This window comes from Heloderma suspectum, chromosome 13, assembly GCF_057233095.1.
Source record: "Heloderma suspectum isolate Gila_16-S chromosome 13, 16-S_ref, whole genome shotgun sequence".
NCBI classification, from domain to species: domain Eukaryota; kingdom Metazoa; phylum Chordata; class Lepidosauria; order Squamata; family Helodermatidae; genus Heloderma; species Heloderma suspectum.
Window position 1 is genome coordinate 7,303,860 of NC_139470.1, and position 27,268 is coordinate 7,331,127.

General features: G+C 45.8%; 1 protein-coding gene across 21 annotated transcripts in view; it reads right to left on the bottom strand.

The window, feature by feature from the left end:
• The window catches only part of NCOR2 (nuclear receptor corepressor 2), a 414,582-nt gene that overhangs the window by 256,160 nt on the left and 131,154 nt on the right, over positions 1-27,268 (bottom strand). For all 21 annotated transcript variants that reach the window (XM_084819282.1, XM_084819284.1, XM_084819296.1 and 18 more), the window contains one exon: positions 16,952-17,195. In XM_084819282.1, the coding sequence (XP_084675408.1) occupies positions 16,952-17,056 (105 nt within the window). In that variant the 5' untranslated portion in view covers positions 17,057-17,195. The remainder of the gene's footprint in view (positions 1-16,951; positions 17,196-27,268) is intronic.

Below are 27,268 nucleotides of genomic sequence, written 5' to 3' on the forward strand. Positions count from 1 at the left end.
CATATCCTATGGCCGTCTAGCCACTGACTAGCAGCCATAGGATTGCTCTCTCCGTGTGCAGTTCTGGACAGGAGTTTGAACCCATGTGTTCCCAGTATAATTCAGACATTTTAGCCATTCTACCACACTGGCTCTCCATTTAACTCTTCATTTCCATCCAGCTTTTGCCAATGAACCAGATTATCAAACATGACAAAAACTCGATTAATACTGGCCAAGGAAGCAAATTATTGGTAATAGGTTAGTTCAAGCTAGATTTTGACATAGGACATGTCCTTCCCTACCCATAATTCACTTCCATCCTATATCTAATACGGTACCAGGGATCTCAAACCAGCAAGCCTAGCAGCTGGACCCAGACACCTGACACTCTGTGGTATACTGCAACTTGCAAGGAAAGGTAAACCTACTACAGCAACACCCCCTCCAGATGGCCAGAGGGCAATACTGGAGCTACTAGCTCAGCAGGGATCAGATGACAGATGTGGCCAATATGTTTCCATCCGGTCCTATAAAGCCGCTCATTCTAGCCCAGCTCCTCCGTCTGAACTGTTTGTCCCTCACGCACAGACTGGGCTACTCCCAGACTGCCCAACTACCTGCCTCCTTCCTGACCTAGGTACCTTCCTCAGTAACAGCCAATGCCTTTTCACCACAGGATTAAAGATGGATAATGTCACTGATGCAGAGCAATAAGACTAAACCTTCCTGGCTGAATGAACAGGCCTTTGGTTAACGCACAAGGCGAAACAGCAGCCCACAGCAAACCTAGCATATGTAATGAAGTACCGCATGACAAAACAGTCATGTTTACATCATATGGATCGGCTGCTGGGCTTGTAATGTGATGGCTGGAGAAAATCATGAATTGTGTGCTAAATAACGACGCAGTCACATGGTGGAATGATCACCTTTGACACAGGGCCAGTTGTAACAGGTTATTTTACATTCACTATACACTTGGGGCAGATTGGGCTGGGGGTAAGGGGGAGAACAGGCCTTCCATTCGGCCTGACAAAGTATTCTGTGCATTTTAGGGATGTACGAAAGTTCCACCATGGATCTCGGGGAGGCCGAATGCCAGCGCATTCGGCCCCCCAAAATCGGTGGCGGAATGGCTCGCCACCCCCCCGCCTCCCCCCCAGGACGGGACTTACCTGGGGCGGATCTTCCTGGCGGCAGCAGCTCCGGCGGCGGTTCGGCGGTAGTGGCTCCGGTGGCCAGTCTTCCGACCAGCTGCCGCCGCTGCCATTTCCAAGTTAAAAAAAAAAAGTGATAGGCTACGTATCATGGCTAAATTTTAAAAAAAAACACCGTGATAGGTTACGTAAATGTTTACGTAGCCTATCACGGCTGATTAAAAACAAAAACAAAAAAAACACGCACGTACGCAAATGGCGGAACCCATGGGCACCGCCATTTGCGTTCCTTATTTTGGCACGTCTTAGTCTACGTAAACATTTATGTAGACTAAGACGGTGAAAATAAGGGGAATGCAAATAGTGTAGATGCTACGCATCTACACGCTTTTTTTTTGTTTTTTTTTAAATCAGCCATGACAGGCTACGTAAACATTTACGTAGCCTATCACGGCTGAATGCAGGGACGCAAATGGCGGCAGCTATAGCCGCCGCCATTTGCGTCCCTGCTAGCCAACGGCCAGACTTTCCGGCTGCTAGCGGAGCCGGCCAGCGGCTCCACAGAATCGCTGCGGAGCACAGTTGGCCGGCCAGGATTCTGGGGGGTGAGGAACGGAGCACCTCCCCCCTGGCGAGGATTCCGGAGGGAGGGACGGAACGCCTCCCCCCGCACCATCAGCATAATCCCCGAAAGGTAAGTGATTTTCGTACATCCCTAGTGCATTTCCAGCGGATGCATCATCTTTCGCTAACAGATTCAACTCAAAATCAAAGATGAACACCTCACCCTATTTAGGGATGGATGAATCGGTCAATTTCCACTCGATTTCACTTTCACAAAGCTTCACTCACAAGTCAGTTCCATCCAGTTTCCACATTAACCTGCAAATTTTCTTTTAAAGAATCTGCACAAAAATCTGTATTTCAATATGGATTTGGACAGAATTTTTAAATGTTGTGGCCAGCTGGTTGGCTGCTGTGTGAACAAAATGCTGCACTGGATAGGCCTCTGGTCTGATTCAAAATGGCTCTTCCTATGCTGTTAACGTACTTTCCCTCAGAACTCACATTTTAAATGTATTCCGATACTTTTTTGAGCCAAAAATCACATTGGAACATTGGGCACTGAGAAGGCTAGTGATTAACTGCGAACACCCGTGTGGCATAGCAGTTTTGGACTGGGACTCAGGAGATCCAGGTTCTGGTCCCCACTCGGCCATGAAGCTCACCAAATGACTTTGGTCACTGACTCTCAGCCTAACCTCTCAGCCTGGTTGTTGTCAGGATAAAATGGAGAGGAAGAGGACCGTGTAAGCCACCTTGGGTTCCTTGCAAGAGGAAAAAAGGCGGGATAGAAATGTAATAATAAATTAAAAGCCAGTGGATAACTTAAGTTCTGATCCAAGTTCGTCTGGGAGGTCATTTCACATCAGAATGAGTAAAGATCAAACTCTTTAAGCATGCCTAAACCTACTTTAGGAACCTCAGAAGCTGACATCTGCCAGGTCAGGCCATTATCCATCTTGCCCAGTATTGTCTATTCTGGGTCTCAGGAACAGAGGGGTCTTTCCCATCACCTCCTACCTGAACCTTTTCATTGGAGATGCTAAGGACTGAACCTGGACTCTTCTACATGCAACTAACCCTCCCCTATTTTGTTTCCTGCAAGGTGCGTAAGCGGATTGTGCAAAGAAACAAAAAGGTATTTTTAAAGCGTATCACACGAGAAATCACTGAACTGTCAGAGAGGCTCATGTTTAAAAAAAGGGAGGGGGGAATCCATGTAGCAACATTGAAAAGGTGCAACAGTTCATCTGGATTCCTTCTAAAGCAGACCTTATTTTCACCACTAATGAGGGTCAGGGCTATTTCTATTCTCCCAGTGTGGAAGACATTGCTGGAAGCCAGCCAGATGAAGACAGCACCATCAAAGCCCCAAGGCCTATCTCTCTTTTTGCTTTGTTTTAAAGATTTTGATTTTGCAGCACTGAAAGGAGGGGGGGTCCTCCACTTTTTGCTGAACCCAGAGAGATTTCTGGGATATCCTTTGACCTAAAGAACATCAGGGGTGCTGGGCTCATTTAGATGCAATAATTAAATTGTCTTTTCTTCAAAAACCGTCATACACAGCCACATTACAGGGTGGACTGGGATGTGAAGGAGACTGGAAAATGACACTGCTTTTTAATTATTTGCTACCTCTCGACTCTTTACTCACGCTTACTTCTTTATCCAGAATACGGTAATATTATTATTGTTTATTAGATTTCCTTTTTGCAAAAGACTCAAGCTGACTTAAAACAAAATTAAAACATGCAAAATGTAAAAACAGCTGAAAACAATTATCCACTAAAATACCACCCCCCACCCCCAATTAAACAACTAAAACATCAGTGACAAACATAAACAATTCAACTGATGTATTCAAGAGTGCATCAAATGCCATCAAATGCCTGGGAATAGGGGAAAGTCTTAACCTGGTGCTGAAAAGTTGACAATGTTGATACCAGGCAGTTCTTGCTGGGAGTAAGGATGGACGAAAGTCCCTTACCTGATCCCGCAGCTTGCTTCGCGGTGGGGGGGAGGCGCTTCGGTTCTCCCCCCGAAGTTCAGGCCGGGGGGGGAGGTGCCCCGCCCCACCGAAATTCAGGCCGGGGGGGAGGCACCCCATCCCTCGCCGCCAAAATTCAGGCCGGGGAGAAGCACCCCATCTCCCCGGCCGCGAAATAAAAAAGTAAATGTAAAAAAAACCACACACACACACGTGATAGGCTACATAACGATTTACGTAGCCTATCACGGGTGACTTTGGGGGGAAAAAAGCGTGTACGCAAATGGCGGTGCCCATGGGTGCCGCCATTTGCATTCCTTATTTGGGCCTGGGTAGTCTACGTAAAGATTTACGTAGGACAATAAGGGCAACGCAAATAGTGAAAATAAGGGCAAAATAAGGGCAACGCAAATAGCATTGCCCTTATTTTCGCCATAGTCTACGTAAATCTTTACGTAGACTACCCGGGCCCAAATAAGAAACGCAAATGGCGGCGCCCATGGGTAACGCCATTTGCGTACGCGCTTTTTTTTTTCTTCAAAGTCACCCGTGATAGGCTACGTAACGATTTACGTAGCCTATCACGGCTGACTTTGGAAATCTAGCCGTGATAGGCTACGTAAATCGTTACGTAGCCTATCACGTGTGGGTTTTTTTTACATTTACTTTGTAATGGCGGTGGCGGCAGCCGGTCGGAAGACCAGCCACTGCCCCCACCGAACCGCCGCCGGGACCCGCCGCTTAGAGGGACATTCGAAGGAGGTAAGTCCCATCCAGGGGAGGGGGTGGAGAATTTCACCGCCAATTTCGGGGGGCCAAATGCATTGGCATTCAGCCTCCCCGAGATTCGTGGAGAAATTCTCTGCCATCCCTAGCTGGGAGGCAGCAACAGGCCCTAGCACTTGTTGCCATCCTCTGAACCTCCCTCAAAGGAGGCAATCAGAGGAGGACCTCAGATGTTGAATGTAGTATATAGGTCGGTTCATACCAGGAGAGGTGCTCCATCAGGTATTGCAGTCCTGAACTGTATACGGCTTGAAACCCTATATTAACTACGGATGTTGGAGAAATCCGTTTTGGAGGTGGAGTTTGACTGATTTTCCTAGGCTCAGCCCCCCCCAGACTTTGTTTCAGTTCCCACTGTAGCAGCCAACTCGATCTGCAGCAAGTTGGGCCAGTTGTGGATTTTCTGGAATTTGGTGCATGGGGGGCGACGGTCTGCCATTTGCACAAATTTCTGATCAATTGGTCATATCCAGTTGAAACATAATGACCAAAGTTGTGCAAATTACAGCCAAATTTACACAAATTGCTCAGAGATTTGTGCAAATTATGGAATCTCCTCCCACCCACCCCACCCCCCAGCTCGGCTCACAGATGCAAAGTGAGTTGTGCACACCAAGGAAATCCGTCAAGCCAAAAAAGAACCAGATTTCCCAGCAACAGACAGCCCTACTGTCAACCTAGAAGTTATTTCCATGTTAGTAAAAGTTCATTAGTAGATCTCCTGCTTTGCACACAGAAGGTCCCTGGTTCAGCATTTCCAGTTAAAAGGATCAGATAACAGATGATAGGCAAGACTGTTATCTGCTGTCAGACCTGAAGGTGGCAACTAGCTGTAAAGTGGCCTTCCCAACCTGGTACCTTCCAAATGTTTTGTACCACAACTCCCAGCATTTCTGACTATTCGTCATGCTGGCTGGGGCTAATGGGACTCAAAGTCCAAGACATCTGAAGGAAGACAGCTATAGAGTATCCAAGTCTGCATCATCATTTAAAAAGAAAAAAACCAACAACAGAGCAAACTTTGTTGGTATGCTGGGAGAACCAAAGGCCTTTGGTTATGTAGTGTAATGTATACATTTTCTCTTTCTTAATGTTCTCTTTCCCAGTTATTTGTATTTTTGAATGTAATACTCCTTTTGTCTAGGATCTTATGCTCTTGGCTGCTTAGGACCTGACTGAGTTTTTCTTTGTTTGCTTTATACTATAGTGGGCTTGCTTTCATATTTCCCTCTCTCTGCTTATAGTTGGCAGATTCGCCACTTGACTTTTGATCCAGAAAGCAGAAACAAAGGGAATGTTTTAGAAATGATGCTGCAAAACCAAGAATGTTTTGCTTCAAAACTCTGGATGATGATGCAGCATCACCGTCAAATATATGCTTCCAGCTACAGATGGGGATCGGCAATTATGACTTGCTCATGCAAAACCATAGCCTGGAAGCAGCCTGTGTGTTCATCATTATACCTGCAACCATCCATCCTCGGGGACTTTATTCTTAGTCCTAGAGGGGACTTCAGACTCAGCCCTATTCTTGGCAAGAGACTATTTCACTCTCTGTGGATATTCTCTAGTGGACCTTAAAGTTGTCATGACTTTATAAAAAGGAAGATTCAAGCATGAGTTGGAAATCACTAGCAAATTTGATACTGTGTGTCTTGGACTCAATCAAGACCAAGGGTGGCTTCTCTCACTCCAGAAAGTAATTTAGAAAACAACACCTGTCTCACCTGGGAGGTCTCCCAGTTCCTGAAGAGCCCAGCCTTGTCCAGCTACTTGCTCCACATCATCCAATCCCTGCCACTCACACAGAGGTCCACAAATATCAGCTTGGCTCTCTGGACAAGTCTCCATTTCTCCTCACTATCAAGTATACAGAGCTTGGAGGAGAGGTGAGGTCTCCTTTCTTGCATGGAGGCTCGGACAAGGAAAGTAATTTATTTATTTATTTTTAACATTTCTATACCACCTTATCTGCTGAAAGCCATCAAGGCAGTTTACAACAACTTAAAACAATAAAACCTTAAATAAATAAAAATAGAGCACTGAAACAGTAAAAAACATTAAAATTGCACATTTTTAAAGGCCAAAATGAAAATATGTGCCATTACACCCTTTCTAAAGGCCAAGAGGGGTGGGGGGGCAATCGTACTTCTTAAGGAAGCGCATTCCATAGTTTGGAGGCAACACAGGAGAAAGCCCTTTCATGAGTGCCCAACAAATGGGCCTCTTGGGTAATGATGCTCTCTACAGCCTCTCCTACAGATCTTAGTACTCTAGCAGGTTCATAGCGAGACAGGCGGTCCCTTGGCCAGGTCCTAAGCTGTTTAGGGCTTTGAAGGTTAAGACCAACACCTTGAATTCTGCCCAGAAAGCAACCGGCAACCAGTGCAAGACAGGGGTTATATAGTCCCGAAACCATGCACCTGTTAGCAGCCTGGCTGCTGCATTTTGTCACAACTGAACCTTTTGGACACTCTTCACGGGTAGCCCCACATTGAGCACATTGCAACAGTCTAAACATGATGTAACCATAGCATGGATAACGGTTGCCAAGTCGGACTGACTCAGAAAGGGTTGCAAGCTGGCGCACAACATTTAATTGTGCAAATGTACTCCTTGCCTCCACTGCCCCCTGAAGATCCAGGGAGAGCGCAGGATCAATGAGCACTCCCAAGCAATGGACCTGATCCTCAAGAGAGAGCACAACCCCTTCCAGAACAGGTTGAATGCCAATCTCTGAGTCAGGCTTTCAACTGACCAACAGCACCTCTGTCTTGTCTGGGTTTAGCCCCAGGTTGTTCCCCCTCATCCAGCCCATTATTGAACCCAGGCAACGTTCAAGGGTTTCAACTGCTTCTTTGGTGTTAGGTGACGAACAGCAATAGAGTTCAGAGTCATCAGCATATTGGTGGCACCTCAGAGCAGAAGAAATGCCTGCTGTCTATTTCCTTCTCCAGAGCTCCCTGAAAGTGACAGAGAACTTCACCTCTCCCTTGAGCCCTCTTGCAAGCATAGAGGGCTCGAAGGAGAGGCAGCATCTCCAGGGGTAATGGAGTGCTCAAGAGGGCCTCTCTTGCAGCTCTTAATAAGCAGGCAGGTTCATAACGAGAGAGGCAGTCCCTTAGAGAAAACTAATGGATCGAATTATGTCTGTAGGGTAACAGAGGAAGCTGTCAGATATCATGTCTATCTGATCAGTATATCTGAACCAGTACTGTCTGCTTTGTCTGGCAATGATTGCCCAGGTTTTCAGGCAAAAAGGGATCTCACCTGCTACCTGATTCTTTTTTCTTTTTAAGTGGAGATGCCGGGGATTGAACCTGGGACCTTCTGCATGCAAAGCACACGTACGACAACTGGGCTCTGTCCTAAAAACACCCAAAAGCGTAGTAATATTTCATGTATAAATGCGCGTGCAAACTAAGACAATTTTTGTTATTGTTGTTGCAGCTGTTCATCCCCTTTGCATCTTTCCAATCAGCGGGCAAGCAATTTGCAATGGAAAAGTCTGTCATGTAGCACCAAAGCAATAGGATCTGTGACAAACAAATAGGTACAAAGCCAACGTTGCTCTCTGTGAATCATTTATGGTGGCGCAGAGTAAATGGAGCTGCAGTGCACCAGCGTGTACCTGTATGCTGCGAAGAGCAAGGCAAGAAAAAGCACATGATAAATGATGAAGACACATTTGGGCCTGCTAAGAGAGAAATTCTTGGCAGCAGGGGTCTCCAACGGGGGATCTAGCAGTGGGAACCAGGCACCCGATCGCTGCTGCTCTTCAGCGCTACCACTGTGAATGGTCAGAGAGCAGTACTGCAGCTGCCACTTCAGCAGGGATCAGATGACCCAAAAAGCCAACGGAGTTCCACCTAGACCTATAAGCCCTGCTGATTCTGGCGTAGCTCCTCAGTCTGAGCAACTACCCGCTCTGATACAGGCTGAGCTCTCAGCTTGTTTGCCCCGGCACACCTGCTTAGGGTGGCAGCCTTTTTCCTGGCTGTCCTCCAGACCACCAACCCAGACACACCAAAGCTAAAGTCACCAGAGGCTGGCTGTTGACTTCTAGTCCAAATAAAACTCCCAGTATTACTTCCAAAAGCAATCCAGGGCTTTGTTGCACCTTTGGGGATAATGAGTTCTTCCCATGTGCCTTTACTGCTTTTAAATTACTGCACAGTGGTTGTTACCAAGAAGGTATCAGAGGAACACAGGAAGCTGCCTTACACTGAGTCAGACCCTTGGTCCACATAAGCCCAGTCCGTCAACCCGGACTGGCGGTGGCTCTCCAGGGTTTCAGGCAGGATCCTTTCTTAGCCCTACCTGGAGAAGCCAGGAATTGAACCCGGGACCGTCTGCATGCAAAGCGGGTGACCTAGCACTGAGCTATGGCCTCTCCCTATTATGTACCCGGCCCGTTCCCCATTGCTACCCAATGGCCCCCTTCTCCCTGGGTTGTCACCAGCATCCTGCAAAAGACTTCTCACGCTGTCACAGTTCTGCACATTTCCTGAATTCTCATTTCAGATTGCAGTGATGTCACTTCCATGCGTCAGTGCCAACACCCTACTTTCTAGATCAGCCTTTCCCACGCTGCTGCCCTCCAGATGTGTTGGGCTGCTCATTAATCCCAGCCCACACAGCCAATGACCATGCTGCCTGGAAGTGATGGGAGTTGCAGCCCAAAACATCTGGAGAGCAACATGGTGGGAAAGGCTGTTCTAAACCTACAGATGTTTTGCTTGAAGCAAGTTTCGACAAAGAAAAGCACTCATTTCCAACTACTGTTTGATTATTTTTCATCTCAATTCTAGCTGGCCTTTCGATCCAAGAGGACCAAGGCAATTCTGCAGCAGAACTGACAGCCCTCGCTTCTTTGAAACCAAGCAGTCAACCCTGGCTTGAGGAAAACTAATACTGTTTGGGAGAAAGTGTGTGTGTGTGTGGGTGCAGCTTAAAACAGCAGGTGCCAAAGCTTAAAGATGCCTGAAATTTGATGTGGGCAAAAGTTTCAAGCCCAGACTGGGGAGAGGAAAAAGGGAGGTTCTTGCAGATTACTCCAATAAAGGCAATTCTTTACGATCACCTTTGCTTGTCTCTTACAGCTGACAGCTTTCGGGACCGAAGAAAAACACAGAATTCTCGGCATTTAAATTTGCAGAAAACAAATGAAAAGGAGAGGCTATTGATCGGGCAGGTCAACCCGACCCAGAGCGGGCTGCTCCAGCTTCTTTCAAACAAGAGATGCATGTTGCAGATTCAAGACAAAATACGGGTGTTCTGGAGCTCCTTTGTAATCAAATCTGTTGTTTCAGATAAAGGTCAGCAGTGTAAACCAGGTTGAATTACTCATTTGGCTCTTATCTGCATGGATGCAACAACAGGCTTGAGAGACAACAGCAGCCTCATTGTTTCAATGACCTGGTCCGTGCCATCCATCGCCAAAGCGGCTGAGTCGGGTCTGTGTCTTGTCTCAGGTGCTGACTACATCATATGTAGGCCTGTGTATGAGGCACGCCTCCGCACTAAAGACGGTCACTGCACAGTGCCAGAATTATGAGGGGAAAGGGAGGGAGGCCCTTAATGAAACCCACAAGCCCCACTCCGTGGCTCCCACCAATATTAGCCAACTCTCCACCCCACCACCACAGTCTGCTAACACAGTAGGTATGGGGGCAGAACAACAGATAAAGGGGGAGGAGTCTGGCTCTGTTGATCAAGTGCCATCTCCGCACAGCCTTCCCCAACCTGCCTCTACAGATGTGTTGTATTACAACTCCCATTCATCCTCATCCAGGCCAGGCTGGTCAGGCATGATGAGAGGTGCAGTCCAACACATCTGGAGGACACCCAGTTGGGAAAAAGCCTACCATATCAAGGAGGTTTGGCGCTAGAACAGATGGGAATCTGTTTGTCAGAGAGGCCTGGGGGGCAGGTTCGAACGATGGCCAGATTTTGGATAAGGTAGGAATCTGGCATCATGTCAACCAGAGATATCCCAAACATACCCCATCAGTGGAAAAAGTGCAGAAAAGTTGGGAAAAGGGCAAAAAGGGGCAACAAAAATCATCAAGGGGCTGAAGCAACTCGCCTATGAGGGACGGTTACAATAGCTGGGATTGTTTAGCTTTGGAAAAAGGTGAGAAGGGGAGAAATGATAGAGGTGTACAAAATTATGCATGGTGTGGAGAAAGTGGATAGGGAGACATTTTTCTCCCATAAAACTAGAACCCACTGGGGTCACCCCATGAAACTGATTGGTGGGAGATTCAGGACAGATAAAAGGAAGGGCTTCTTCACAAAGTGCAGAGTTAAACTATGGAATTCTCTTCCACAAGACATAGTGATGGCCACCAATTTGGATGGCTTTAAAAGGGGATTGGACAAATTCCTGGAGGAGTAGGTTCTCAATGGCTACTAGTCCTGATGGCTATATGCTACCTCCAGTATCAGAGGCAGTAAACCTATGTACACCAGTTGCTGGAGAACATGGGCGGGAGAGTGCTGTTGCACTCATGTCCTGCTTGTGGGTTTCCCGTGGGCAGCTGGTTGGCCACTGTGTGAACAAATGCTGACTAGATGGACCCTTGGTCTGATCCAGCAGGGCTCTTCTTATGTTCTTATGTTCTTTTCCTCCTGGCAGTTGTGAAGAGGCAGTTACACTCATCAAAGTTCTCCAAATTCACCCTCAAAGCTCATTCCGACTTGTACCTGTATTAGATCACAAGCATTGTTTACTTCTTCTTGCCCAAGAATTTGTATGTATTTTCATGCACATTTTTCCAAATGTATGCATCATTAGTGCACATTTTTTAAATGTACACATTTTCTCCCATGGATTAAAGTACTTCATAGAATAGTCATAGAATAGTAGGGTTGGAGGGGGCCTATAAGTCCAACCTCATATTTTGTGCATTTTTTTTTCAAAAGCATTTTTTCATGAGCATTTTTCGAATTTATGCATTTTTTTGTTTCTTCCACAAGTCACATGTAAGGTTAAGCTGGCAGGGTCTAAATCCCCTAAACAAATGTATCTGTAATGGCTAAATTTCAATGAGTTGTGAAAACTAGGTTGCAGAATGGCCATTTCTTCTTTCTAGGATGGTCAATTCTCTATGGCAATTTCTTTTTCTAGCACAAGCCGACGAATTTAACATTATGGAAACTGCCTTACACCAAATCAAATGCAGTGTTCCTCCAGACTGGTACTGTCCAAAAAAGAGTCTGGCAGTCCCTCACCCTCTAAACCTGGCACCCTCCAGATGTGTTGCACAACTCCCATCACCCACAAGCAGTGGACAGGTGGACCCGAGATTATGAGAGTTGTAGCCCAACACATCTGGAGAGTGCCCCATTATTTATCTGTTTGTTTGTTTATTACATTTCTATACCACCCAATAGCCGGAGCTCTCTGGCCAGTTCACAACAATTAAAGCCACAAATACAGCATAATTCACAATGTAAATTTTAAAAGTCTAAAACTACAGTATGAAAGTAGACACATAACAAAACTCACAGCAGTGCAGAGATTTAAAATGCAAAAACCCATTTAAATAACAGATGTAAAACAACTAAGGATGCAATCCTATCAGGATGGGAGGCCACCGCCGAACATAGAGGCGACCACCTATCCGATACAGGGCAGGAGCAGCGCAGAGGGGATCATCCCCTCCGCTCTTCAGCTGCCCGGCATTTGCGGCTAGACAGCCGAAAGTGGCTCTCTAGCCGAGGGAAGTCGAAGTGGGGGGAGGATGCCAGACAAAGCGTAGGAAGTGTTGGTACGGCACTTCCGCCCTCCTCGTCCTGCCCCGCCCCCAGGAACATCCCGTTTTCGCCACTCTGCGCTCCTCTTACGAAAGACTAAAATGCCTGGGAAAATAAGGAGGTCTTCACCTGGCACTGAAAAGAGTACACGGTAGGTACCAGGTGAACCTCCCTGGGAAGCTCATTCCACAACTGGGGTGCCACAGCAGAAAAGGCCCTCTTCTTGGTAGCTACCCGCTGCACTTCCTTTGGCAGGGGCTCCAGAGAAGGACCGCTGAAGGTGATCTTAGGGTCCGGGCAGATACATATGGGAGGAGATGATCCTTCAGGTAACCTGGCCCCAAGCCACTTAGGGCTCTGAATGTGAATACCAGCACTTTGAATCGGGCCTGGACAAGGACTGGCAGCCAGTACAGATGGAAAAGTCCTGACATAATATGATTAAGTTGGCCAGTCCCCATTAACAGTCTTGCTCCCCTACTTTGGACCAGCTGAAGTTTCCGGACCACTTTCAAAGGCATTTCAACATATAATGCATTGCAATAATCCAGACGAGAGGTTATTAGAACATGGATAACTGTAGCTAGGCTCTGTCCAGATAAGGACGCAGTTGGTATATCAGCCTAAGCTGATAAAGGGTGTCCCATGCCACCAAGTCCACCTGTGCCTCAAGTGACAATTTGGGGTTGGGGGCAGCTGCTCTAAGGCTCTGAAAGTGACTATGTAGGACAGCATTTGCCAGACTGAGGGGGTGGGTGGGGAGGGGGAATGTAGAGGTTTCTAGGAACAAGCCCCTCACCACCACCTATAGGTCTTCTCTTGGCAGGGGCTGCAGCTCAATGGTGGAGAACCTGCTTTGCATGCAGAAGGCTCCAGGTTCGATCCCCGACATCTCCGGGTAGGGATGGAAAAACTCCTGTCTGAAACCCTGGAAAGCCTCTGCTGCCAGTCAGTGTCAACAACACTGGGTTAGATGGACCCATGGTCTGACTCGGTCTAAAGCTGCTTCCGTGTTTTTATGTCTCTCAGGCACCACGGCCAGTCCCTCCCAGCCTCACTTTCTCTGCCCTAGGAAATCACACAAAACACTAAGGAAAAGGGAGATGCAGTCGCCAGGGTCAGGACTGGCAGGATGTGATATGTTTGCATGCAGAGAACGGCCCTTGCTGCCTCATGATTCAGCAGGCGCTGTAAAAAAAAGGGGGGGAGAAGAGGCTAAGTTCTCTAATTCAGCACAGGCGGTTAACCACGTTTCCCGTCCTCACCCAACTCTCTTTTTCCTCAGTGTTCTTTATTCAACTGTGAGCACACACGAGAAACACAAATCACTATGTTTGCTTAGGATAAGGCAGACAGGGGCAAAGTAACGGTGCCAGCCGTTATTGCGATAACAACACCCCCACCCCCCAAAAAACCGTTGAGAAGCACTGACTAGAATGGTGACTGGGGACTACAGAGGTGACTAGAGCCAAGAGTATGCCAGGAGTCCCACAGAACAGCAAGAAAGCCACTGAAGTTGGTACTGAGTGTAGAATTCAGCTTTCTAAGAACACCCCCAAGCTTCTAGACCTCATGGTTGAGAAGGCATGCTTCAAAGAGTATGGACAATGACTATTACAATCTCAGAGGCAGAAATAAACTAAAATCTATTCAACCAGCCTATTTTATACAGGTGATAGAACCCAGCTTCTCCTTTTAAAGAATTTCTGTTCCACTGGTGAAGAAATGTGATGCATTTAATTTTTAAAACACACAAGTACATGCAACTTGAGTTTAGCCCACTGCCACAGCCACTGCCAATCCAAATGCCATTGCCCAGAGGGGTTGGGAAGAAGACTTAGGACTTGACTTCCCTGTAATGCAGGGTTGGGCAAGTTCGGGCCCTCCAGATGTTTTGGCCTAGAACCTCCATCATCCCTCACCACTGCCTATGCTGGCTAGGGCTAATGGGAGTTGAAGGCCACAACATGCGGAAGGCCAGAAGTTGCCCACCTCAAGTGTAATCTCCAACACAGGTGGAAAATTGGTTCTTGATATTAACCTACATATTCATTCCTAACAAAACAATCCCAATCTGGATACCAACACAGCTGGCTTTAAAAGGGGATTGGGCATATTCACGGAGGATAAGACTATCAATGGCTACTATATGCAGACGGCTATATGCAACTTTCCAGACCAGGGGTAGTATGCCTCCAAATGCCAGTTGCTGGGAATGAAGGAAAAGTTTACCGTGGTCACAGACCAAAAGAAGCTAATACAAGAAAACTGATAAAAGATAACACAAAAACTTAACACTAGGGATGGGAGAGTGGGTGATGTTCAAGCTCGCAAGGATTCTCCGGACAGCCACTCGCTGCTTGTTTCTCCTAGATTTCCACTTGCATCTGCGATCGCTATTTGTTTTGCATAAATAGGAAGATTTCATAAAACGAACAGCTATCAAACATGAAAATTGCACAAACAAATCATATATTTGCACAAATTTCCAAAATTGCTCAAGTTGTGCATTTTTCAAGTACACATTTTCTGAATGTGAAGGCAAGTTCAGGAATTTGCAATCATTTTCAGAGAAAATGCGCTCCTATTTACATTCGGGACTGCAAATGGGGCATTTCTGAGTGATTTGCAAACTGAAACAAAATTGTCATACATCCCTAGAGATGTGAAGGCCTGGAAAAAAAACAGAAAAATTCAGGGAAAAAACGGATTTTCCCAATTTTCTGAGGAACGCTTTTGTTTTTTTCCAAAAAATTGAAAAAATTGAACAGCTTTGGATTATGAAATATTTTCTTTTAGAATTTAAGACAAAGTACTTATATATTATTACCCAGCCTTTACTCCCCCAAAATTATTTCTAAAAACTATGTAATAAGAACACTTATAGAAAGACTAGAGATGTAAAATGTCTGGAAATAATGAAGCCATGGGGAAAAATGTTTTTTTAATCCTCTCTGTAAGATTCCCAGCATAGTTATTTCTTTCATGCCTTATTAAAATTATTGACCTAAAGGATATTTTACTGATAGACATTTATACTCAGTTTCCCAACATGTGAGTAGAGTCACTATTGTGCATTCTTGACAGTAAATGTGCATTCTTGACAGTTTGGGTTTTGTTCTATGGACTCTTGTGTTTCTGATGCTGTAGCAGTAATTTAATGTAGTTCTAATCTATACAGACAATAATTACAAATTTACTGAGTTTACTTCTAATTGTTTAAAAATATGATAATTTTATGAGCAAACTAAGTTAGACATAAAATAACTTTATGAAAAGAAAGGCTGCTTTATGTTCCTAAAGCAGCCCTCCCCAACCTGGTGGCCTCCAGATGTTTTGAGCTACAGTGCCTAGCATTCCTGACCATTGGCCATGCTGCCTGAGGCTGATAGGAGCTGAAGTCCAAAATATCTACAGGGTACCAGGTTGGGGAAGGCCATCTTAAAGCAACAAAATGACTTTAGATCTGTAACGAGTGCTAAAATAAATATTGTTTATTTTTCCATTTATCCCAAAATTCCATTTCCCTCATACCCAAAATGAAAAAAAACCCACCACCACCTCCATGAGCTCAAAATGTCCAGAAATTTTGCATCTCTATACATCCCTAGTTAATACATAATAAGAACACAAATAAAAACAAAGCACTGAAAGGGATTTCTCCCTAGTATGAATTGAGGATAAAACGAATTTAACTACACTCTCAATATTATGACTCATCCCTGAAAGAGAAAGACACCAGAGTTTCAGTAGGTCTTCTGGGTAGATCCTTAGTAAAGGGAGAATCAACTGCTCTCTGGGCTCCTCTATAAAAATTGCAGCATCAGAGTTATCAGCTTTGGCCAGCGGTCGCAATAAACTATTCAGTCAGTCAGTCAGTCAACAGCAGGAGAGGGGTACTGGGTATCTGGTTGGCGACTGGAGGAAAAAGGATGCTGGACTAGAAAGGCTTTTGGTCTGATCCAGTGGGGCTCTTCTTAATGTTCTTATGAACGAGGTTCTACTGAAACCAATGGAACACATTTGATCGAGTCCAATTTCAATCCCAATGCTTTCAATGGGTCATAGGAGATGATCCAACATGGCTCTCCCAATTCCACTACCCACCCCATTTAGAGGTGGTGGAACCAGGGGAAAGGTAATTTTAGCCACTGCTGTGGCATTGGCAAAAGGGACGGTGGAAGTGGGGCTGAAAACATGGGCCTTGTAAGTGGCAATGACAGCAATGGCAGTCTTCTTCTAGATAACTGACAGCCATAACTTTGATTTCCCAGAAGCCCTGTGGGAATGACGCTGCATGATAACGTAGCATCATTCCCATCCCATGGACCTTGTGGGTGAAAAAAATGGTGTCCATCAGCCATCCAGGGGAGGGCATGCAGCAGCAGGAGGAACACAATCGCCAGGAGCAACAGTGGAAAAGACTAACTGGAACCAATTTCAGGGGCAGCTTTCATTCCACCCCCAAGTTTCAAGCCAAATATTCTCATCAGAGAACTTTCATCTCAGCCTTAGTCCAAACTAGCTTTAGCTGGATTGAAGCAAATAAGTTTGTGGATGGCATATTTTTCTTCCCAAAGCCACTGATTTCCCTAATTGCACATCAGAAGCTCAACTATGTCCAGACTTTAGACCTCCCGAGTATGACAAAGTTAACCATATTGATAAAATAGACAGGAACAGAAGAAAAAGAGAACAAAAAAACCCAACTTACCACATGTGGTTGACTTATTGCCACTGGGTAGGACATGGCGTGCGGCGGGTAACGGGGTTCAGTTCCTCGCCAGGTCTGCGCCACAGGTTGAGTAGATCCAGACATTGCAGAAGAAGCCAGGAGGGGTCTTGTTTTTCCTTTTATATATTTATATCTATATATCCCCAGAATCTTGCGATGTGAAGCACTAAAGAATCCTAGAGTTCCTCCTCATTATGCACATGCTGGCTCTTTCATGCTGTGACTGCAAGGTAAACAAGGGAAAAAGAGTTAGAGCTCAGTCAAAACCGCTGTGGAGAAGGAGCCGTAGCTCAGCGGTGGAACACATCATTTGCACACAGAAGGTCCCAAGTTAAAGTCCCGGCATCTCCAGGTAGGGCTGTAGAAAGACCCGTCTCAAACCCTGAAAAGCAGCTGCCAATCAGCATAAACCCGCCTTCCCCAAACTGCTGCCCTCCAGAGGTGCTGAGACTACAACTCCCACCATTCCCAGCCAGCAGTGCCCACATAGATAATACTTAGCTAGATGCAGTCATGGTCTGACTTGGATGTTCCAGCAGCCAAATTAATTTAAACCTGCAAGATGTTAAGCCACACATACACCAAAATGTGCATTTCCAGCTGCCATTACCACTCTTTTAGCCACTCTGCCATTTACAAAGTATTTTCTCCTGTCCTAGGTTTCTTTTTCTACACCATGGTATTACACAAACAGGCGGTGGAAAACTCACAAGAAGAACCCTGCTGGACCACTGCAAATTCCATCTAGTCCAGCATGCTGTTTCCAGGACCAGCCAGCCACATGCCTCTGGGAAGCCCCAAAGGAGGACAGGAAGGAAGTAGCAAATCAGCTTTTGTCCCCAGGCAGCTGGTATGCAGTGGCATATCGATAATGAACCTGGAAATTCGAGTTCATCATCTTGACTAGTATTGTTTTGATAGCCCTCTCCTCCTCTTGCAGCATCAATGTCTCTAGTCCCCTTTTAAACCCATAGGAGTCATCACATCTCATGGCAGCAAAACTCTGCAAATTAAATATATGCTCTGAAAAGAAGTATTTCCTCCTTTGAGTGTCCTGAATCTACTGCCAATCAACTTAATTGGGTGAGAGAAAGAGAGAAGGCGAAAAAAGCTTCCCTTCCTCCACATTATGCGTAATTTTCTAAACCTCTATCACACCCACCCTCCCCAACCTGGTGCCCTCCAGATATTCTGGACTGTGGGTCCCATTGGCCCCTGCAAGCAAGGATGACAGATGTTGTCATCCAAACCATCTGGAGAAAGCTTACATCCAAACTATCTGGAGAAAGCGTACTTCTGAATAGACATGTACAGGGTTGCACTCTCAGTTGTCTTTTCCTCTAAACTGAAAACAAAAGAGAAGCTAAATGTTTCAGCCCAGCCTTCCCAAACCTGCTGCCCTCCAAATGTTTTGGACTTCAGCTCCCATCAGCCCAAGCCAGCATGGTCAATGGTCAGGAATGCTGGGAGTTGTAGTTCAAAACATCTGGAGGGTGCTGGGTTGGGGAAAGCTGCTTTAGCTTTTCTTCCTAAGAAAAACACTCCTTGATTATTTAGGTTGCACTTTTCAACCTTAATGGTGTTATTGCACAAAGAAAAAGATGCAAAAATGCAAAGTGTCCAAAATTTTCTCTTCTTTCCTATACCGAAGTGGTGACGCCCGCCTCCCCCCACAACCCAATATATGCACAAACAAAGCAAATCTTTACAACCTGCTGGTTTTTATGGACACTTAAAGCTGTTTTGCTTGGAGATGGTTGCACGCTTCGCTTTGTCAGTCTTTCTATTAAAAGTAACAAATGTTTCCATGCGCCCCTTTTGACTGCCAGCTGTTTAAAGAGGCATTAAGCTTAGTTCCTGCATTAACTCTTAATTATACAAAGCATAAATTGCCCAGTGCTGCCTGGAGGGAAGTGGGAAAGCTGCCACTGCTCAGTTACTGCCCACCTTCTAGGAAACGCACAACGTGCTCCTGTTTTTCAGGCAAGAGACTTTTAACTTTTTCTATATACATTTTCCAAACCCTGCAAAACAGCCATGGGGCAAGCCGTGCCCACCACGAACAAGACTCTGTTTTCTTTTTACTTTCTCCTGATCTCCGCCAGAGAAGGGGAAACAACAAGTTTCAACCAAAAATGGAGCGTGTGCATGCACACGCAATTTAAGGAAGAGGAAGCTCCATTCTGGCCTCCAAAATCAGCCTTCACTGATAAAAGCACACACACACCCTGACCAAAAACAGATATCAGAAAGAGTGAAGTCGCATGCCAGCTTTCAGCCACTGTCTGTGCATGTGTGTCAGTCAAGAAATCAAAAACGGTTACACTTGTCAGAGGCTACTGCTGTGGAACTGACAGAGCCAGTCTTAGTAGCAAAATTGCCCCCATTTTTTTACCATGGGGGTGCGGAAACTTTTTTCAGCCTAAGGGCCAAACTGAAAAATGGGAAACATCTTGGGGACCACATCCCATCTGTGGGTGGGACCAAAGGCACAGTGGCTAGGGTCAAATGTGATTATTACCACTGTAAACCCACTCAGAAGTAGGTAGGACAAGGCTCCTGCATGGCTCCCCAGAAGTAAGTAGGGCTGAATCTCCGAGCAGCACTTTCAAATAGCATCCCAAACTTCAAACCTCTGCATGTCTATTCAGAAGCCAGCAAGTCTCCTGTCTAAAAAGGTGTATCTGACTTCCGTACAACAGCATTCCTGCCTGCAAAATGCACACCTCATAATCTTTGCAACAGCTTGATTATCTGCAGGATATGTATAGATTCCCCTTCATGGATCACTGCCTTGTTGTGGCGAAGGGGCTTGCGTAACTCAGTGAAGCCATAAGCTATGCCGTGCAGGGCCACCCAAGACGGACAGGTCATGGCGGAGAGTTCTGACAAAATGTGGTCCAGTGGAGAAGGAAATGGCAACCCACTCCAGTATTCTTGCCAAGAAAACCCCATGGAACGTATCACAAGGCTAAAAGATATGATGCCGGAAGATGAGCCCCTCAGGTCAGAAGGTGTCCAATATACTACTGGGGAAGAGCAGAGGGAATTTCCAAGTAGTGCCAGAAAGAGTGAAGCGGCTGGGCCAAAGCCGAAAGGACACTCAGCTGTGGATGTGTCTGGTGGTGAAAAGAAAATCCGATGCTGTCAAGAACAATATTGTTTAGGAACCTGGAATGTCAGATCAATGAATCAAGGTAAGCTGGAGGTGGTCAAACATGAGATGGCAAGACTGAACATCGACATCTTGGGAATCAGCGAACTAAAATGGACAAGCATGGGCAAATTTAATTCAGGTGACCATCATATCTACTACTGTGGGCAAGAATCCCTTAGAAGAAATGGAGTAGCATTCATAATCAACAAAAGGGTGAGAAAAGCAGTAGTGGGGTACAATCTCAAAAACGATAGAATGATCTCAGTACGAATCCAAGGCAAACCATTCAACATCACAGTAATTCAAGTCTACGCCCCAACCACTGAGGCCAAAGAAGCTGAGGTTGATCGGTTCTATGAAGACCTACAACAGCTTCTAGAACTAACACCAAAAAAAGATGTCCTCTTCATCATAGGGGATCGGAATACTAAAGTAGGAAGTCAAGAAATCACCGGGATAACAGGCAAGCATGGCCTTGGTGTACAAAAGGAAGCAGGACAAAGGCTAATAGAGTTTTGCCAAGAGAACACGCTGATCATGGCAAACACTCTTTTCCAACAGCACAAGAGGCAACTCTACACATGGACATCACCAGATGGTCAATATCGAAATCAGATTGATTATGTCCTTTGCAGTCAAAGATGGAGAAGCTCTATACAGTCAGTCAAAACAAGACCTGGAGCTGACTGTGGCTCAGATCATGAGCTTCTTCTTGCAAAATTTCGGCTTCAATTGAAGAACGTAGGGAAAACCACTAAACCATTCAGGTATGACCTATATCATATCCCTTATGAATATACAGTGGAGGTGACGAATAGATTTAAGGGATTAGACCTGATAGACAGAGTGCCTAAGGAACTATGGATGGAGGTCCGTAACATTGTTCAGGAGGCAGCAACTCAATCCATCCCAAAGAAAAAGAAATGCCAGAAAGGAAAGTGGCTGTCTGAGGAGGCTTTACAAGTAGCTGAGGAAAGAAGGGAAGCAAGGGAGAAAGGGAGAAAGGGGAAGATATACCCAACTGAATGCAGAGTTCCAGAGAACACCAAGGAGAGACAAGAAGGCCTTCTTAAATGAACAATGCAAAGAAATCGAGGAAAACAATAGAATGGGAAAGACTAGAGATCTCTTCAAGAAAATCGGAGATCTCAAGGGAACGTTTTGTGCAAAGACGGGCATGATAATGGACAAAGAAGGCAGGGACCTAACAGAAGCAGATGAGATTAAGAAGAGGTGGCAAGAATACACAGAAGAACTATACAGGAAAGATCTGAATGTCCCTGATAGCCATGATAGTGCGGTCACTGAACTTGAGCCGGACATCCTAGACAGTGAAGTCAAGTGGGCCTTAGGAAGCATTAGTAACAACAAAGCTAGCGGAGATGACAGTATTCCAGCTGAGCTATTTCAAATCCTAAAAGACGATGCTGTTAAAGTGCTGCACTCAATATGCCAGCAAATTTGGAACACTCAACAGTGGCCACAAGACTGGAAAAGGTCAGTTTACATTCCAATTCCAAAGAAGGGCAACGCCAAAGAGTGTTCGAACTGCCGCACAATTGTGCTCATTTCACATGCCAGCAAGGTTATGCTCAAAATCCTACAAGCTAGGCTTCAGCAGCATGTGAACCAAGAACTACCAGAAGTACAAACTGGGTTTCAAAGAGGCAGAGGAACTAGAGATCGAATCGCCAACATTCGCTGGATCATGAAGAAAGCAAGAGCATTCCAGAAAAACGTCTATTTCTGCTTCATTGACTACACTAAAGCCTTTGATTGTGTGGATCACAACAAACTGTGGCAAATTCTTAAAGAGATGGGAGTACCAGACTACCTTAGCTGTCTCCTGAGAAATCTGTACGAGGGACAAAGCACATTAATGAGTTTACCATACAGAGGAGAGAAGTATCCAAAGAGAAGCAACAGTAAGAACCGGACATGGAACAACTGATTGGTTCAAAATTGGGAAAGGAGTACGACAAGGCTGTATATTGTCCCCCTGCTTATTTAATTTATATGCAGAGTACATCATGAGAAATGCCAGGTTGGATGAATCACAGGTCGGAATTAAGATTGCCGGGAGAATTATCCACAACCTCAGATATGCAGACGATACCACCCTAATGGCAGAAAGAGAAGAGGATCTAAAGAGCCTCTTGTTGAGGGTGGAAGTGGAGAGTGCAAAAGCTGGTTTGAAACTCAACATTAACAAAACTAAGATCATGGCATCTGGCCCCATCACTTCCTGGCATATAGAAGGGGAAAAAATGGAAGCAGTGATAGGTTTTATTTTCTTGGGCTCCAAGATCACCGCAGACGGTGACTGTAGCCATGAAATTAAAAGACGCTTGCTCCTTGGGAGGAAAGCTATGGCAAACCTAGACAGCATAGGAAGAAGCAGAGACATCACCTTGCCGACAAAGATTCGTATAATCAAAGCTATGGTTTTCCCAGTAGCAACGTATGGCTGTGAGAGCTGGACTATAAGGAAGGCTGAGCGCTGAAGAATTGATGCTTTCAAACTGTGGTGCTGGAGAAGACTCTTACGAGTCCCCTGGACTGCAAGGAGGTCAAATCAGTCAATCCTAAAGGAAATCAACCCTGAGTGCTCATTGGAAGGACAGATGCTGAAGCTCAAATATTTTGGCCACCTAATGTGAAGAGAAAACTCCCTGAAAAAGACCCTGATGCTGGGAAAGATTGAAGGTAAAAGGAGAAGGGGACGACAGAGGATGAGATGGCTAGATAGCATCACCGATGCAATGAATATGAATTTGAGATTTTGAGCACACTCCGGGAGAGAGCGAAGGACAGGACGGCCTGGCGTGCTATGGTACATGGGGTCACGAAGAGTCGGACACGACTTAACAACTGAACAACAACAACATGTAAAGATTGATTGCCTTTAAATACCCTCTTATTTCTGATCAGTGATCAAAGATCACAGCAAAATAAGAGTGAGGGCCTAACCCCACAGCTGGATGTGGGTGCTCCTGGCCCATGGGCGAGTGGTTTTCCATCCCTGTTCTACCAGACAGTCCAGAATAAGTCACCATCCAAAGGACATGCATCCACTGAAAATCTTCCTTGCAATTAGCAAGGGGAATTGGGTCATCTGCACTGGCAAGAGAGAAGTTTGGCCTTGGCTGAAGGTCCCATCGGAAGCTTTGGGGCTTAAACTGGAGCCCCAAGGGGTAATACCTTGATCCTGAGCTTCAGAGGACTGTGTTGTCTCAGGCCTCAGAGCAAAAAGAAATAAGGATGTGGAGCACCGGCCCCTGCAAGTGGCAGGCAGTAAGAAGCTCTCTGGTTTAAATACAAGGAGCCTGGCTTGAGATCACTGCATCATAAACAAATGAATGGGCTTTCTACATTGAGCAGTGACCCCACCAAAAAGCAACTCCCAGAAATCAGCCATTGACTCAGCACCCTCCTTTTACTCCCTCTTTCAGGACAGAGGGGGAACATTTGCCCAACCCACCCACCCCCAGCCATGCAATCCTCATTAGCGCTTTCGTCATCGCATTCAGATCTGCTGTCTGATCTCACAGAAGGTTAGGCTGACAAGGGGAGCTTCCTTTGGAAGTCTGATGCATGCATGGAGAAATAACTAAGGGGTTTAGAGCCACTTCCATACAAAGAAGGGAGGGGGAACACTTTTGTGATCTTGAATAGCAATTTAAGCCCAGCTGGAAAAAGCACCTATGTTGTGCAGAACAGAGGGCTAGGGGCCATTTCACAGAGGCACAGAATGTACTCTCTCAACAGGAGGCTAGAGCCAAATCCCACGCCCTCCCACTCCAAGCCAAAGCTATTAATTAAAAACATACGTTATCTCTAGCGCTACTCTTGCCAGTTGGGTGAAAGAGAACTGGGGAAGTAAAGGGGAGAGAAGGGGGGAAATGCAAAATACAGCAGCCAGTGCATCAAGCAAATCCAGACAATGATATTAAACTCACACTAGATACGGGGCAGGCTGAAGCCAGAGGAGGATGCCATTCTTCCAGAGTGTAGTGGTTGGCAACTGGATGCCCCAGAGCCAAATCCAGATTACAGATTCCTGAGTAACACCAGGTTTCCTCACCCACCTGCCCAGTTCTCAATGCAACAGCAACAGCAGGAGAGATAAATGAAGAGAGCTGTGGTTGTGGCTAAGGATGGGCGAATCAGCAAAACTCAAGCTCACCGAAGCTTGCCGAATTCCCTCTTGAAGCTCATTTCGATTTGAGTCTGTATCAGATTGCAAGCTTTGTTTTTCTGTTCTCACAGGAAAATCCATGTGTATTTCCATACATATTTTTTGAAACGTACATATCAATTGTGTGCATCTTGGAAACGTACACATTTTTCTCCCATTTATTAAAGCGTATTCATGCACATTTTTCAAAAGTATGTCTTTTTTCATGTGCATTTTTCAAATGTACGCATGCTGTCAAATACATTGGGGGGGTGTCCGCAAACCATATTTCAAGCTCAGAAATGTATGGACTTCAATGGCAGATTGTGTCCAGTTCTGTGTTCGATACAGAAGGGGTGAACCGGGTAAAGCCTGATCAAAAACAGAGTGAATGAATTTCTCATACATCCCTAGCTGTGGCAATGGGAGTAGCCAGCGGTCCATTTGTGGCCTGCCATCCTCCATACCTTCCTTAAGGTGACCCTCTTGTAAAAATTATTGGCTGTTGCCCCCACACCCTGTTGCACATTTCCAACCTAACAGACATAATGCAAAAGGAGATAGGGGATGGGATGGGGGTGGGGGGGAACACACCTGGAAAGCAAGCAAATTCAGGCACTAATTCTTCATGAATTTCCATTGAGAGAGAAAGTAAGTAATAGCTGGATATAGGGACGGATGTCCGTCCTTCTGGCCAAACAGAGCTTTCTTCAGATTTAGGTCAGGGCCAAGAAAAACACACAACACCCCATGAACAGTAACTACCACTCATGAGAAACACAAAGGGGGGGGGGGAACACGCGTAACATCAAAGCACATTAATGAGTTTACCATACAGAGGAGAGAAGTATCCAAAGAGATGTTTACCGACTGATCTGCATTCCTCACATACATTAAACAATAGTACAATAACCACCTTAACAGCCCATTATACCACTCCATTGCAGATCCCTTGTGCCCCCATATTAGGATAAACAATGCTTTTGTAATTTCCCTTCAATTTCAAGCACCTGTAGGGGGTATCTCTCATGGAAATGCGATGTTCATTTGAGTCATTCACCCACCCACCCTTTTGCTAACGCACAGAAATTGTGCTGGCAGAGACAACCTCTGATGTCTCTGGAATGTCACAGAAGAAATTCCTTTGTCGAACATAATAGCTTGGATCACAAAACAATATTTTTTAATGATAGAACATCCTGAATAAAAGCAGCAAAATACATGTCTGGATTGCTTTGAATCTGGCTATGTCTCTAAAGAGCTTTTGTGAGTTCCTCCATTTCAGAGAACAACAACAACAGCAGAAGTCCTCACATGTTTTAAATTCAGGATAATTTTCCTCCCTTTTCCATTTTGTTTTGCACTTAATAGTCCATTGGCTCACTCATACTTGTTAGGCATTGGAGACCTAGAAATGTGTGTGTGGGGGAGACAATTTTTCAAAAAATTCCCCCGCCTCGTTGCCTGGAGGCAAATCCTACTCACTACAGGTGATCAGGTAAGTAGCTATTTACTAGCTTGGTTTGGGGAGGGCAACTATCAACCTAATTATGTCAAAGTATTCATTAGAGGTTTGTTTAATCCAACACTTCATTCAAGGAACATACATGGATCCCTCCCCACATTTCCCTCTCGCAACAATCCTGGCAGGTAGGTTAGGCTGAGAGCAGTAGGTAAACTGAAGCTGATGGGATGGTGTCAGGGTCTTGTCTGACCCAAACCCTGGAGGAACCTTTTTGGAGGAAGAGACCTGGGACTCCACAGATGACTCCTCTCCAACTGAGAATCAGGAGGAACCTCTGGAACACCAAAGGCACCCTGAAGAGCTGCAGAGATGCCTCGCCTGGGCCCCCTAGTAACTCCACTGACCCCATCCCAAGTCCTACATTCAGCCTCAATTCTCCTTCCCCCCTCCAGCTCTCAAGAACGCAGGTGGCAGCAGACCCGATGGGAAGCTCAGAGTCTCTGTAGGAGTGCTTGGTTGGTCGGCCCAGAAGGAAGGTCTCAGTCATTCTCTCTCAGCCTAGCCTACCTCACAGGATTGTTCTGAGGATATGGGGGGAAGGAGCTTCCCACAGCCGCTGATACATGGGGTTCTATGCTGAAAAGGAATGGGAACGCCATACACCAAGGAAACCCTGTTTTATAGCATCATTAAATACGTATGCACTGTAGCATAGTGCAAGGTCTTTCCAACACTGTGGGTAAATACATGTACATTCTTTTTTAAAAGTTCATTGACAAGTACTGAGCCTGTGCTTAAAAGGAAAACCAGCTGGTGGCCTTCAACCAAACAAAATAAAAGCCCCAAGGGACAGTTTGAAACCGTCCCAGTGAAAACCCTACTTTGGCATGGACCAATGCTTTGGATGGGGTGAGGAGGTGAAGAAAGGAAAACGGAGCAGAAGAAGACAGAGTCTGAAGCATTGAGTATTATAGCACACCTAAAATATACTCAGCACCTGAGCCCTGGCTTAATGCAGGAAGGCAGCCACAGGGGAAGTCCACTGTAAGCGTTCCATGTGTGCTGTGCTACATTTAATGGGCTGGCCCATTTGTACGCAACGTTAGCATGCCAGTGACTGGATGGCACGGGTGGGCACACGCCCTGGCAAATGAGATCTTCCAAAGCCGAGTTGCAATGAAGAACAATGCTTTTGAGAGGCAGTGTTCTGTAGTAGCTAGTGCTGGACCGGGACTCGGGAGATCCGAGTTCTAGTCCCCAGCTGGGCATGGACCTCACTGAGTGACCTTGGGCCAGTCACTGACTCTCAGCCTAACATACCTCACCTGGGGTCTACTCTGGAGGAAGAATATCTGGCTTAAAGCAATGACCCAGCTGAGGACCAGGAGGAAGAAGGGCTGGCAATGCATCTCTAGGGTTCTGAGTCTTCTTTTGATGTTTGTTGGGTTAACAGCTCCCTTTGAGCCGTTACCTCCAGCTTTTTGCTCATGAAAACAC